Here is a 14,885-nt window from a genome sequence, read left to right on the forward strand (position 1 = left end):
TTTAAATGACCTATCACTTGAATCCTCCTCAAAAGTCAGGGTTGGTGGATTGACCAATATATAGACTTGTAATACAATTTAGGAAGAAAATACCACATAATATAAGATCACAATTGCGAAATTTCCATCTTTTCCCCCACTAAATGGTCCCATTTCTTTTACTAATCAAATGTTGGAAGTAACCTTCCCGAAGAGTAGACTATAAGAATATCATAAACTTCAAATCTGCATAGGCGATAACGTAGTCGAAACAACACTAAAGTAACACAATTTTCAGAAATATCGAAATGAGGAAGCCAATTGCAAGATTGCACAATAGCTGATTACGTGGAATTTGGTTCTCAAGTCTAAATCATCATAAGCAGTATATAGGCGACCAAAGGCTTAGGCATCAAGACATCAACAATGGAAGCTAGTTTCCTCCTACTGTTTCTATTGTTTTTCTGCTCTACTATACACAAGATTTCTACTACAACAGATATAATCACTACAAATCACTCCATTGTAGATGGTGAAACTGTTGTTTCATCTGGTGGAACCTTTGAAATGGGATTTTTCAGCCCCAGTGGTTCCTCAAAGCGATACATCGGGATATGGTACAAGCAAATTCTTCCTCATATGCAGACAGTTGTATGGGTTGCCAATAGAGAAAAACCACTAACAAATACATCCTCAGTTGTTTTGAAGGTCACCAAGCCGGGAATACTTGCTCTTCTCAATGACAAGAATGAAATTATATGGTCCACTAACACCTCACGATCAGTCCAAAATCCAGTAGCACAGCTTTTAGGTTCTGGTAATCTTGTAGTAAAAGATGCAAATGATGGGAACCGAGATAACTTCCTTTGGCAGAGCTTTAGTTTTCCAACTGATACACACTTGCCTGATATGAAGCTTGGAAAGAGTTTTCGAACTGGGCAAGAGGCTTACCTTTCAGCATGGCAGAACGATAATGATCCAACTCCAGGGGAATTCACTCTTCACGTTGATCCTACTGGATATCCACAGGTCCTCCTCAAACGTGGCACGAAAGTATCAGCTCGCTCAGGCCCATGGAATGGTTTATATTGGAGTTGGGCACCATTATACCTACAAAAACTAAGCAACTCTAGTACAATTAAAGTTGTTTTTAATGAGGAGGAGATTTACTATAGTTATTTTCTCACTAACAACTGGTTAACAAGAATAGTCCTAACTAGCAATGGTGATATACAAAGCTTAACATGGGTGGATCGTACCAAGAGTTGGCATATTTACCTCAAGTTACCTTCGGATACTTGTGATACATATAGCTTATGTGGTGCCTATGGGAGCTGTGACATAGATAATTCCCCTGTTTGTGGATGTTTGGAAAAGTTTGTAGCTAAATATCCACAACAATGGGAAAATGGAGATTGGTCAGAAGGGTGTGTTCGGAGGACACCTCTTAATTGCAACAAGGAACATGTATTTCTAAGATATTCTGGAATCAAGTTGCCTGATACTAAGTACTCTCAGTACGATAAGACTATGACACTCGAAGGGTGTAGGCAAGTCTGCTCGAGGAACTGCTCTTGCACAGCTTATTCAAGTCTAGATATAAGCAACGGAGAGAAAGGTTGCTTGTTTTGGTTTGGGGAGTTGACTGACATCAGAAAGCTGTCTGGAAGAGGGCAAGACATTTATATCAGGATGGATTCTTCAGAGCAAGGTAAGAACTTATGTTTAAAGAATTTTCAATTATGTGTTTTTAAACTTAGGTTTTCAACACATGGAGACCATATTATGCAACAATAGTGGCCCATCTCGATTTGCAGTGGCTGATAGCAAAAATTGGTTGTAGTTTCTGTCACAGGTTCAAATAGAAAGAAAGCAGAGATACTCGCAGTGAGTTTCTCATTGTTGATGGCAATGATTTTACTATGCCTGATTTTGTTATACAAACGGAAAAAGAAGAAGAAACTGAATCTCAAAGAAGATTTTGAGCTGCCACTGTTCCAATTGTCGACAATAACAAGAGCCACAAATAATTTTTCAGTCAACGACAAGATTGGAGAGGGAGGATTTGGACCAGTTTACAAGGTATACACTGCAAATCTGTTATGTTGCTTAGCTCCTATAAAATCCTTGCCGCACCAGTGTAGATCCGGCACAATTTTGGTGCAGGGGTGGGAGCTGCATTGGATTTGGTCAGGCTAACTTGGGTGCTTTGACTACACCTACGGCCAAGTATAGGTTGATGGGGTATTTGTTTTAATTTTGGATTATGTCATATATATTATATACTGAGTAATTATGTGTATAGATTGGATTATGTCATCTAGGGGGTGCTGGAAGACGGACAAGAAATAGCCGTGAAGAGGCTTTCAAGGACTTCCATGCAAGGACTTGACGAATTCAAGAATGAAGTTATCTATATTGCCAAGCTTCAGCATCGGAATCTTGTGAGACTTCTGGGTTGTTGCATACAAGGGGAAGAAAAGATGTTGATCTATGAATACATGCCTAACAAAAGCCTGGATTCATACATATTTGGTTTGATTTCTTGCCTATTACACAAGCTAAAATTAGTAATAATGCTTTGTCCTATTAGTCATAACATGTACATTTATGACCAAGGCAAAAGCATGTTAACAGAAATAGCTAATCATAAAGCTTATTTTGTAGATCAAACAAAGAGCAAATTACTTGACTGGCCAAAGCGTTTCGACATCATAAATGGAATTGCTCGTGGCTTATTGTATCTCCACCAAGATTCTCGACTACGAATTATCCATAGAGACCTTAAAGCAAGCAATGTTTTGCTAGATATAGAAATGAATCCAAAGATATCAGACTTTGGCTTGGCTAGAAGTGTTGCAGGGAATGAGATGGGAGCAAACACAAGCCATGTGGTTGGGACACAGTAAGAATCTCTAAGACAAAGTACTCTCATATGACATCACACTTCTTTAGTATACATTGTGTTTTTTTTTTTTTTGGCACAGTGGCTACATGTCCCCTGAATATGCAGTAGATGGGATCTTCTCGGTAAAATCTGATGTGTTTAGCTTTGGCGTCTTGGTGTTAGAAATTGTGAGTTGCAAGAAAAATAGAGGATTTGTCCATCAAGATCACAACCTTAACCTTCTCGGTCATGTAAGCACTCTATATATAGTCTGCATTACACATACATAACTCATTTTCTTTCTGTACAACGCATGGAATTTATTAGATCCCTGATCAAAACTCAAACAGGCATGGAAGCTTTACAAAGAAGATAGGTCCTTGGAACTAATTGATGAGGAGCTAGCTGATTCTTGCCATATATCTCAAGTTTTAAGGTCAATCCAAGTGGGTCTTTTATGTGTGCAACAAAGTCCAGAAGATAGGCCAAACATGTCTTCTGTGGTTCTGATGTTGGGTAATGAGAGTCCTCTGCCAGAAGCTAAAGAACCAGGGTATTTCACAGAAAGAAACATATTTGATGAAGCAAAATCAGGATCACAGACAGCCAGTTCAAAAAATGAAGTCACAATCACATTGTTATATCCTCGATAGAGTGCGAATGAGTTAACTATTCTGACTTGTGTACACATGAATAATATTTTTGGAAAAAACTTGAAACTTTGGTTCTTGAAATATACAGCAATATCTACTAGTTATAACAAATTATATTGTGTAATTAGAAATAACCAATCTATATTATTATTTGAAATTTTGCACTTTCTTATAACTCCATTTCTTAGTTTAAATATACTTTGAAAATGGTACAAAGTTGTTACCCGATTGTAAGCACCCCTTTGCCTTGATTGGTTTTTGCATTTTTGAGTCATACAATTGAATTTTAATTTTTACTTGAAGGGGTGCGGCCCTCCTCGGACCAAACACGGGATGTTTCATGCACCGGACTGCCTTTTTTTAAAAGAAATATAAATCTTAATAAGGAAAAATTCCAAATTTGTCCCTGAACTATGTAAAATTGTTTAACTATTAGAAGTTCCAAACATAAAAGCCTTTATCATACACAAATCTCCAACTCAACCTCAGCCATGATAATACTCATATTCAAGAATAAAAATTGTGGAATATTAATAAGTAAAACGAAAACAGCATTACCTGTTCATAAAAGCAAAAGAGGTCTTGAATATCTACATGGCGGAGTACTCCATCAATTCATCATTGGAAGTAACAAACTTTGAATTCCCGTGAGGTGAGTAGTACCAGAACTGCAAAACAACCAAACTCAAACTTATCAACATTATCAAATTTCCTTATTTAACTACTAAAGCATCAGTTTTATAGTGCTCGCCCCTAAAACAGAAAAAGAAAAAAAAATTCCAGGTGAACGATCCTCTATTTTTCTGTCTCTTTTTCCACTTCTCGATTGGGGAAGAAATTTTATAGTACATCAATGATTATAGTTTTAATTGATTAATTTACCGAGTGGGAAATAAGATCAGCATCATCAACTCTTTGAATGTAAGCTCCCCCATTCCCTTTCAGAATCTTCTTCCAGCATTGTTGGTCAACGCCTCAAATTCCTCGGTCACATTTCTTTTTAGGTCAAACTTATTCTCAGAAAACACTTCTGCAATAAATAGCTATCATGAGCATAAATTAAGGCCCCAAGCCGAGAAAACAAATCAAAATGGTCCATTATGTATGTGTGAAGATTACTTTGACCCTTGTTAGATACCTCTAGACGCAAATAAAGTCCTTCATGTTTGTAAACAGTAGCACTTTTAGTCCAAAATCCTAGAACTAAAGAAAATGCAAAAAACAAAACTCTGTTAAAATTAATAGAATATTGCTGACGTGCTAATTACGGGAGAAATAACAAACACAAGATCTGTTGAAAGAAAACTTTCAGTCGGTCGGAATTCCCAGAAATTTTGTGTCAAGTATTTCTTCCACACAAACAAGTTAGAATATTACCAACTTTTCTCATCTGCTGACCTTTGAAGTCTCGTTTGATCAGGAATTTCCACTTCCCATATTCTACCTGCTTACCCACTTGCCATCACATTAAGAACAATTATTTATTCATTGCGTAAAGGACTTCTAATTACAACAACTTTTTTCACACGTTTGTTCCTCAAATTAGTGTCCCTTTTATTGGGTGAAAATTTTATTATATGGCAAGGTTTATGGGTAAATGGAATAATATTTTGTTTAATTGGTGAAAGAATTATTTATCGAGTAAACTTTACTAGGTAAATAGGAGACCGATTTGGAATCGAATTTGAGTAAAACTAGTATGGTTGGACTCGCAATTGAATAGGTTGTCGAATTTTGTAAGTTTTGCAGAAGCGAGCCCTTCTTATCCAACGAAAAGATAATAGTTATCAAGTAATACTATTGACTTACAACGGAGTTTTGTATCCTCCACAAAAGTCAGATCTTTGGGGAATGACCAATTGACCATAACCTCCTGATATTGATAAATTAGGAAGACAATCATATCATATTAAAATCACAATTCCGAAATTTCCATCTTGTTTTACTAATCAAATGTTAGAAACAGCACAATCAGCGATAGTTTAGTGCCGTTGTCCAGATGCTGCTTTTAAAAAAAATGAAATTTCCATCCTCTTTTTGTTCAGAAGCTGTAAATATTCAAACACGTGCTAGCAAATTTCAACACTGCAACAAAGTACACCGTACAGCCCGATACACTAAGCTCCCGCAATGTGCAGGGTCCGGAGAAAGGCCAGAACAAGGGTCTATTGTACGTAGCCTTATCCTGCATTTCTGTCAGAGACTGTTTCCACGGCTTGAACCCGTAACCTCCTGGTCACATGTAGTAACTTTAATAGTTACGTCAAAAAGCACCTAACGTGGAATTTGGCTCTAAAGTCTAAATCATACTACTCCCTCTGTTTCATATTAGATGAGGTACTTTTCTTTTTAGTCTGTTTCAAAATAAATAATACATTTTTAAATTTGGTAATCCTTTACTTTTGAGATACCAATATTACCTTTACCATCCCTCCTTCAAAAATCTGATACGGACCACTGAATTTAAGAGTAAATAGTTTGTGAAATAACTTTATTAGGTTAGTTTAAAAGTCAAATGTTGAAAAAGTGAAGCCATTAGAGTCAGATCTTTTCTAGGCTTGTTGGCACGTGGCTTCTTCCATTATGTTGCAGTTACAATTATTTTCCAAGAAATTAGAATATTGCGAGCCATATGTAACTTACTTACGTGTTTTATTTTTTATCCCAAATTATTAATAAAGACACATTGATTGAAGTTATGAAGCGACATTATTTGACCAAAGTCACTAGATAATCGATCACAAATACTGTCGTGACGAACTTTACAAAAATAAGTTGCAGATAACCTTGATCTATAACTCTAGCTTAAAGCAGAGCTAGAGTTTCATTAACAATACCAATGTCACAACAAACTTGCGTAGGAAGAGTTCCATGTCGTTCTAGCATGTTTTTTTTCATATGTGGTACTTTATAATTGTTTCCACCTTTATCTTTCATCACTTCAACCATGCAATATTGTAGAGTCAGAAACAGGGGATTCAGCCGTTCAACTTTCATGACATTAAATAATTTCTCGACTGCATTTACTAACTCGTCAATAGTTTTAGGAGCCATTTGATGTTGAAGAGATTGAATAGCTCTGAAGAATCTAAGGTCCTAAACATTTAAATCTGGACTGTTAGGAGGTTGAAAGCAAAGCCTAATATCAAATCCATCTTGCCGAGCAACTTCGGTAAATTGCAAGTCATTAACACTAAGGTGAGGTCTCGCATTATCTTGTTGGATAAAAATAGGAGTATTTGACTGCGAAAGTGGCCATTTTGATCGAATCACCGGAAGAACTTTTTCAATTAAACAAGTCCTAGTGACATCTTTAGTGACTGATAAAATAGGCTTTATTTCTAAAGTTCCAGCTACTCTGTTTTTGCTATTCTTTTTGGCGGGTTCCTTGAACACAAAAGGAAATATTCCTATTTTTCCTGAAAATAACTCAGTTCCATCTTTAGCAAGCCTAGGGCGCACAACAGCAACCATAAACATAACTTTTGTTATGAAATTTTTACTTTTACAAGATCTATATGGGTTTGGCTCTTGTTCTTCAGGGAGAAGATAAAACTTTTCAGATTTTTTCGACATAAAGAACCATTTTTCATCTATATGAACATAATTAAATATGTCTGAAAACATAGGATTTGAATTTAGCGTACCAGACTCAATCATTGATAGACAAAATTGAAGTCTTTCCTTCTTATTTTCCTCCGTCAAATGAGGCTTTATGGCATTGGTATGTGGCCTTATAGCTCCTTCTTTGATGCGTCGAAAAATAGTTGACGTTGACATATCCATAGCACATGCCAAAGATCGAATATTTGTTCGGCGACGAAGAGGAATTTCTTTTACCATATTAATATCGACATGAATTCGTTTTCTCCCAACTCTACCTACAATATGGGGAGACACATTTAATGGAGTACCGTTAGCGACACTTAATTTTGTATGTTGCCAAATTCTTTCCACAATACTCCTTGAAGTATTAAATAAAATCACAACTTACTTTAAAGACCTATGTTTTACAACTCCATTTTTGCTTTCCTTCAAAAGCCATTCGGTTATAGCATGACGCTCCTCAATTTTTAGTCTTCTTTTTCTAATAGTTGAGTCTAATTGCGAGTCACTCATTTGTGTATAATTAATCTCATATGCTAGATAAAATAGGATTAAAGAAAATAATCAAAATGTAAGAGAAAATTAGAAACACTAGGAGAAACAATAGGATTATGAAGAGAAACACTGAAAGCATAAGTGAATAATCTCAAATATCTCTACATAAATAGACAAGCTTATCACCTAATTAAAAAAGAGAAGTTTTGGCGCCACAAGAATGAAAGACATTTTTTTTTTTTGGGGCCACAAGAATGAAAGACATTTTTTTTTTGGCGCCACAAGAATTGAAGAAATTTCTAAGAATAGCGAGTAGCTAGTAGACTATGAGAATTGAAGAAAAAGTTTTTTGACTTAGTTAAAGTGGACATGTGGGCACATTTAATTTAGTATCTACTTTATAATAATTTTCATTAAAAAAGCTAGCATGTGGACCCTTAAGGGTAAAATTGGTACTTAAGGTGATTTGACAATAGTCTACTCTTGTTTATTAAACTCCGTACCCAAACTACCACGTTTAATATGAAACGGAGGGAATAGTATATAGGCGACCAAAGACTTGGGCATCATCAAGTCATCAATAATGGAAGCTAGTTTCTTCCTACTTTTTGTGTTGTCTTTCTACTCTACAATACACAAGATTTCTACAACAACAGATGTAATAACTACAAATCAATTCATCATAGATGGTCAAACTGTTGTTTCATCTGGTGGAACCTTTGAAATGGGATTTTTCAGCCCCAGTGGTTCCTCAAAGCGATACATCGGTATATGGTACAAGCAAATTCTTCCTGTGCAGACAGTTGTATGGGTTGCCAATAGAGAAAAACCACTCACCAACACATCTTCAGTTGTTTTGAAGGTCACTAAGCCAGGAATACTAGCTCTTCTCAACGACAAGAATGAAATTATATGGTCCACTAACACCTCAAGATCAATCCAAAATCCAGTTGCAGTGCTTTTAGATTCTGGTAATCTTGTTGTAAAAGATGCAAAAGATGGCAACCCAGAAAGTTTCCTCTGGCAGAGCTTCAATTTTCCAACTGATACGCACTTGCCCGGTATGAAGCTCGGCAAGAATCTTAAAACTGGCCATGAGGCTTACCTTTCAGCATGGAAGACCGATAATGATCCAACACCGGGAGAATTCACTCGTCACATTGATCCTACTGGATATCCGCAGGCCCTAACCAAACGTGGCACAAGTGTATCAGTTCGTGCAGGACCATGGAATGGTTTTAGATGGAGTGGGATACCCAAACAACTACTAACACAAAGCAGCATTTTTACATTTCAATTTATTTTCAATACAGAGGAGGTCTACTATATTTTTTCAATCATTAACAGCTCAGTTTTATCAAGACTAGTCCTCACTAGCAATGGTTATGTCCAACGCTTGACGTGGGTGGCTCGGACCAAGAGTTGGCATATTTACTACAATTTACCTTCCGATAATTGTGATACATATAGCTTATGTGGTGCCTATGGGAGCTGTGACATAGATAATTCCCCTATTTGTGGATGTTTGGAAAAGTTTGTAGCTAAATATCCACAACAATGGGAAAAGGGAGATTGGTCAGAAGGGTGTGTTCGGAGGACACCTCTTGATTGCAACAAGGAACATGTATTTCTAAAGTATTCTGGAATCAAGTTGCCGGATACTAAGTACTCTCAGTATGATAAGACCATGACACTCGAAGAGTGTAGTCACGTATGCTCCAGGAACTGCTCTTGCACAGCTTATTCAAGTCTAGATATAAGCAATGGAGACAAAGGTTGCTTGTTTTGGTTCGGGGAGTTGATTGACATCAGAAAGCTGTCTGAAAGAGGGCAAGACATTTACATCAGAATGGATTCTTCGGAGCAAGGTAAGAACTTATGTTTAAGAAATTTCCAATGGTGTGTTTTTAAATTTAGTTTTTCAACACATGGAGACCATATTATGCAACAATAGTGGCCTATCTCGATCTGCAGTGGCTGATAGAAAAATTTGGTAGTAGTATCTGACGCAGGTTCAAATAGAAAGAAGGCAAAGATACTCACAATGAGTATCTCATTGTTGATGGCAATGATTTTGCTATGCCTGATTATGTTATACAAACGGAAAAAGAAGAAGAAACTGAAACTTAAAGAAGATTTTGAGCTGCCACAGTTCCAATTGTCTACAATAACAAGAGCTACAAATAACTTTTCGCTCAACAACAAGATTGGTGAGGGTGGATTTGGACTTGTTTACAAGGTACACAGTGAAAAATTGTTGGAAGAGTAACCAGTTTATGATCAAGATTAGTGTGTTAGAGATAATTTTCATTCTGCAATTGATTCTCATCTTTGCAAAATCTATGTTCTCCTGATATACTTTTGCCATTTCTAGGGAGTGTTGGAAGATGGACAAGAAATTGCTGTGAAAAGGCTTTCAAGGACTTCCATGCAAGGACTTGACGAATTCAAGAACGAAGTTATTTATATTTCCAAGCTTCAGCATCGAAATCTTGTGAGACTTCTAGGTTGCTGCATTCAAGGGGAAGAAAAGATGTTGATCTATGAATACATGTCTAACAAAAGCCTGAATGCACACATATTTGGTTTGGATTTCTAACCTACTACACAAGCTAAAATGAGTAATACTTTGATCTATTAGTCATAACATGTACGTTCAGACCAAGGCATGATTACAAAAACTGCTAACAAGAAACCTTATTTTGTAGATCAAACAAAGAAAAACTTACTTGATTGGCCAAAGCGTTTCGACATCATAAACGGAATTGCTCGTGGCTTATTGTATCTCCATCAAGATTCTCGACTACGGATTATCCATAGAGACCTTAAAGCAAGCAATGTTTTGCTAGATATAGAAATGAATCCAAAGATATCAGACTTTGGCATCGCCAGAAGTGTTGCAGGAAATGAGATGGGTGCAAAAACACGTCATGTGGTTGGGACACAGTACGAATCTCTAATATCATATAAAGTACTCTCATATGACATCTCATTTCTTTAGTTCTCATGGTGTTGTTTTTTTTGGCACAGTGGCTACATGTCCCCTGAATATGCAGTAGATGGGATCTTCTCGGTAAAATCCGATGTATTTAGCTTTGGCGTCTTGGTGTTAGAGATTGTGAGTTGCAAGAGAAATAGAGGATTTGTCCATCAAGATCACAACCTTAACCTTCTCGGTCATGTAAGCACTGTGTAATCTTCATTACACACAGAACTCATTTTTTTAACTTTACAAGACATGGAGTTTGTCATGATCCATATGATCTAAACTCAAACAGGCATGGAAGCTTTACAAAGAAGATAGGTCCTTGGAACTAATTGATGAGCAGCTAGCTGATTCTTGCCATGTATCTCAAGTTTTAAGGTCAATCCAAGTGGGTTTATTATGCGTGCAACAACATCCAGATGATAGACCAAGCATGTCTTCTGTCGTTCTGATGTTGGCTAATGAGAGTCTACTGCCAAAAGCTAAAGAACCAGGATTTTTCACAGAAAGAAACATATTTGATGAAGCAAAATCAGGATCGCAGATAACCAGTACAAATAATGATGTCACAATCACATTGTTAGATCCTCGGTAGTGTGTGACAAGTTAACTATTTTGACTTGCGTGCACATGAATAGGAAAAATATATTAGAACTTTGATTCTTGAAAAATACAGTAGTATTTGAAATAAAACATAAAGTTGAATTTTTCTACTTGGAGATGTTAGCTACTTATGGATGAAATGTTTTCTCTATTTCTATTGTTCTTTGAATATATACTTTAGATATGTTTCTTGTATCACAAAAATTCTAAAGTTATAAATTTGTTTCCTGAACTATTAGCTATAACAATTTTCTCGTGAAATTGGAAATCACAAAAATGAATATTAGTAATGAAAATTTTGCACATTGTAACTCCAGTTTTTAGTTAAATTATCTAGAAAATGGTACAAAGTTGTTATCGGAATTTAAGCAGCCCTTTACCTTAACTTGTTTTCTTTTTGAATTTGTGAGACGTACAGGAATTTTGCATCTTACTAAGAAAATGTAAACTCCAATAATAATTTCAGAGCTTTTGAGTTTGTAATGTTTCTGTTCAGAGAATAGCACCCTATTTGCGTCAAGAGCTTTAATAATTAAATATTTCAACAAATTTCTTCTTAAATATTTCGAACCTATAACATGCGTAACCCACACATGAGGCATAACTCTTTCACCAGTAGACCAAGGCTCTGAGGGTAATAATACGTAATATTTACATCTTCAATTTGGGGTCAAAGTAGGGTCAAGTTTGCTATCTAAAAGAATGGATATCCCATATTTGTTCCTAACACTACTCGAGGAATTGCACTTTTACCGGTAGACCAAGGCCGCAATAATAACGTAATATTTAAATCTTCAATTTGGCATCAAAGTACGGTCAAGTTTGCTATCGAAAATAATGGATATCCCCATAGATTAGCTCCTAACACTACTTCAGAATAAATAGCTCTTTAACATAAGTAATGGAGAAATATATGGGGATTAACAAAGTGAAATGCGTAGTTCTTGGAGAAATGAGGTTTAATTGATTATGCCATTTGTTTTTCAGTCCACTTGTGTACAAACGAGTCTATTATTTCTCCTATGAGTTTAAGTTTTATGCAGTGACAATGTGATATATATTCATACAATCAAACTACTTATAAGATAATTATAAGTAAATCTGAACGATAACCATTAATTGGTAAAAAAGATAATTAACTTGTTCGCAGGTTAAACTGCACTGATAGTATTACAGGGTGTATTATTAAAATCTTTTCTCAAATATGCACTTAGCATTCTCCTAGCCTACAAAGAAACAAATCTATTATTGCTTATTATGTTTTGATTATATTTCTAAGGTCGAACTAGTGTCAGACCCAAGATTTCAAGGTAATAGCTGCTCCACCGCCATTAACATAGAGTTGCCACCATCCGTTTAAAAAAAAAAAAAAAAGTTGACAATGAAAAAATTTAATGAGTGTTATCATGTATATTACCATAACAAAAAAAAAAAAATTCACAATTGTCATCTATTAATTTTCACATTTGGAAACGATGATAATAGCACATTACTAGACAAGCAAATACTTCACCTCTGCATAATGAATTAAACACTCATTTAAAAATCCTATTTTACTCATGCCTCACTCTATCTACAACACAAACAACAAGACAATAACAAAACACACATCCTCTTTTTCAATAGGGAAATCACACATCTAGCCGACTAAATTAAATCCTAACTATTTAAGTTTTTGAAAGATAAAAGAAAAATTTACAAATTTGTGAGCTGAAAGCTATGAACCAATACGCACAAATTTATCAATCATCGCAGCTCATTTTGATTTCAACAACCTGCATTCACCTCAAAAAGTAGTTTGCTCATTCATTTATGATACATGAATTTTCATATTTGCATTATACTTATTTTGAGCCGAGGGTCTATCGAATAGGTATGTGTATCACTATCCTACCCAGACCCCACTTGTGGGACTTTATTGGGTCGTTGTTGTTGTTGCTGCAGCAGCATTATACTTCTTGGAAAAATATAAATAATTCTCAACAACGTCAATTTGTTTGAATTGCATAACAAAGGAGAAGAAACTGATTTCAATAACCAACTAATGCCCATTCAAACATGAGACCAAAAATGGTTAGGTTTCATTTGTCATATTTTATCAGCCCACAACTTCTCTTTATCTCACTAACTTCCGTTAAATAGAAGCAACATATTTGAACTATTCAAAACCCAGATAAGCATTTAAGGGTCAGAGCACTCTAATCAGAGATATAAGTATACAATTGAAACCCCTAAACAATCCCCTGTTTTCTGAATAACAAATAAGGAAAATCAGAAAGTCGTTTCAAAAGAATGTGATCAGATTCTTTTCTTCTTAAATAAGTAGTAATTTTTAAAAGTGAATGGTTGAGTTAACTAAACTCACAGCTCCATTGCAGTATCACTGTCACCAATTTGCCCCAAATATAAAAATAAAAATAATTAAAATAGCAACAAAGAAAGAAGTATACCAAAATATGTGGCCCATAGAGTGAAAATGGAGAGGCGACTGCCGAGTCACGGAACGGGAGAGTTCCGGAAGATGAAAGGTCTCGAAGTAAAGCTTGGAGTGGGATGGGGTGAAGAGATGCAGCAAAATAAAGGAAAATAGGAAAGCTAAAAAGGAAATTAGTGAGTGTAATCAGTAATATTCAAAATGGAGTAATTTTTTTTTCCCTCCACCAAAAATGCAGTAACTTTATTCTGTTAAACTTTCGTCTAATACTAACTGTGTCGTTAGGGGGAAAAGTCGTGTTTTTTCCCCCTTAAATATAATAAGGGAAAATATTATATTTGAACCATAGTGTAATTTTAAATATAATAAAAATATTAAGGGGTAAATTTGAACCATTTTTCTTAAAATATTTGGACATGTGGAGTCTATTCATTTCATATTAGAGCTCCGTTAATAACAAGGAGAAATATGCAGACACAATCAGATGCAGAGTCAGGATTTAAAGCCTATGGATTCAGAATTATAATCTTTTTAAATTACTGGGTTCTAAATTAAAAATTTATATATATTCAATAATTTTTTTAAGATAAATATAAGATTTGAACAAAAGTTACTGGGTTCGGCCAAACCAGCATCTTCCACTTTGGCTCTGCCCCTGGACACTATGATAACGATAAAATATAAATTGATCAAAAGTTTAAAGGAAGCAGAATTTACATGATCAAATTTTGGAACTTTTTTCCAAAAGAAATAAAGGTACATAAAACAAAATAAAAAGGACCAGCTTGTTATAAATATATTATATTATGGATGTTCATTTAGTATTACGTTGTAAATAAGCTTCACGAAAAAGCTTATCCATATGGGACTCCGTCGTAAATATATTTATCTATTTAGTATTCTTTTGGAAATAAGTCTCGTGAAAAAGCTTATCCATTCGGTACTCCATTATGGATAAATATTACCTCCGGTTGAAGATTATCTATATCTGGTACAATAACAGCTTACTTGTTATAGTAGCTTGCAGTAGCAGCTTACACATCAGCTTCATTTTTTCTATAAATAGAGGAGATTTCAGTTCATTATGTACATCAGTTTGAAGTTGAATAATATATCAATTTTTCTCTATACTTGTCTTTACTTTACAGTCTTTACTTTATAATACGTTATCAGCACAAGACTTTGCCATCTCGAGCAAATACTTTGAAAGTATCAGAGGTACGAACTTTTTATTACTAAATA

At 35.2% G+C, this 14,885-nt stretch overlaps 1 protein-coding gene across 1 annotated transcript; it reads left to right on the forward strand.

Annotated features, from left to right (window-relative positions):
* The first annotated feature begins 234 nt into the window (after positions 1–234).
* On the forward strand, positions 235–11,404 carry LOC104084949 (uncharacterized). The gene is made up of 12 exons (XM_070201594.1): positions 235–1,690; positions 1,823–2,061; positions 2,304–2,514; positions 2,647–2,884; positions 2,967–3,117; positions 3,217–3,507; positions 8,168–9,488; positions 9,621–9,859; positions 9,995–10,205; positions 10,329–10,566; positions 10,651–10,801; positions 10,899–11,404. The coding sequence occupies exons 1-12, from the start codon at positions 406–408 to the stop codon at positions 11,199–11,201; spliced, it is 4,878 nt and encodes a 1,625-aa protein (XP_070057695.1). The 5' UTR covers positions 235–405; the 3' UTR covers positions 11,202–11,404.
* Positions 11,405–14,885: the final 3,481 nt, after the last annotated feature.

The sequence above is a fragment of the Nicotiana tomentosiformis genome, chromosome 4, assembly GCF_000390325.3.
Source record: "Nicotiana tomentosiformis chromosome 4, ASM39032v3, whole genome shotgun sequence".
Classification (NCBI taxonomy): Eukaryota; Viridiplantae; Streptophyta; class Magnoliopsida; order Solanales; family Solanaceae; genus Nicotiana; species Nicotiana tomentosiformis.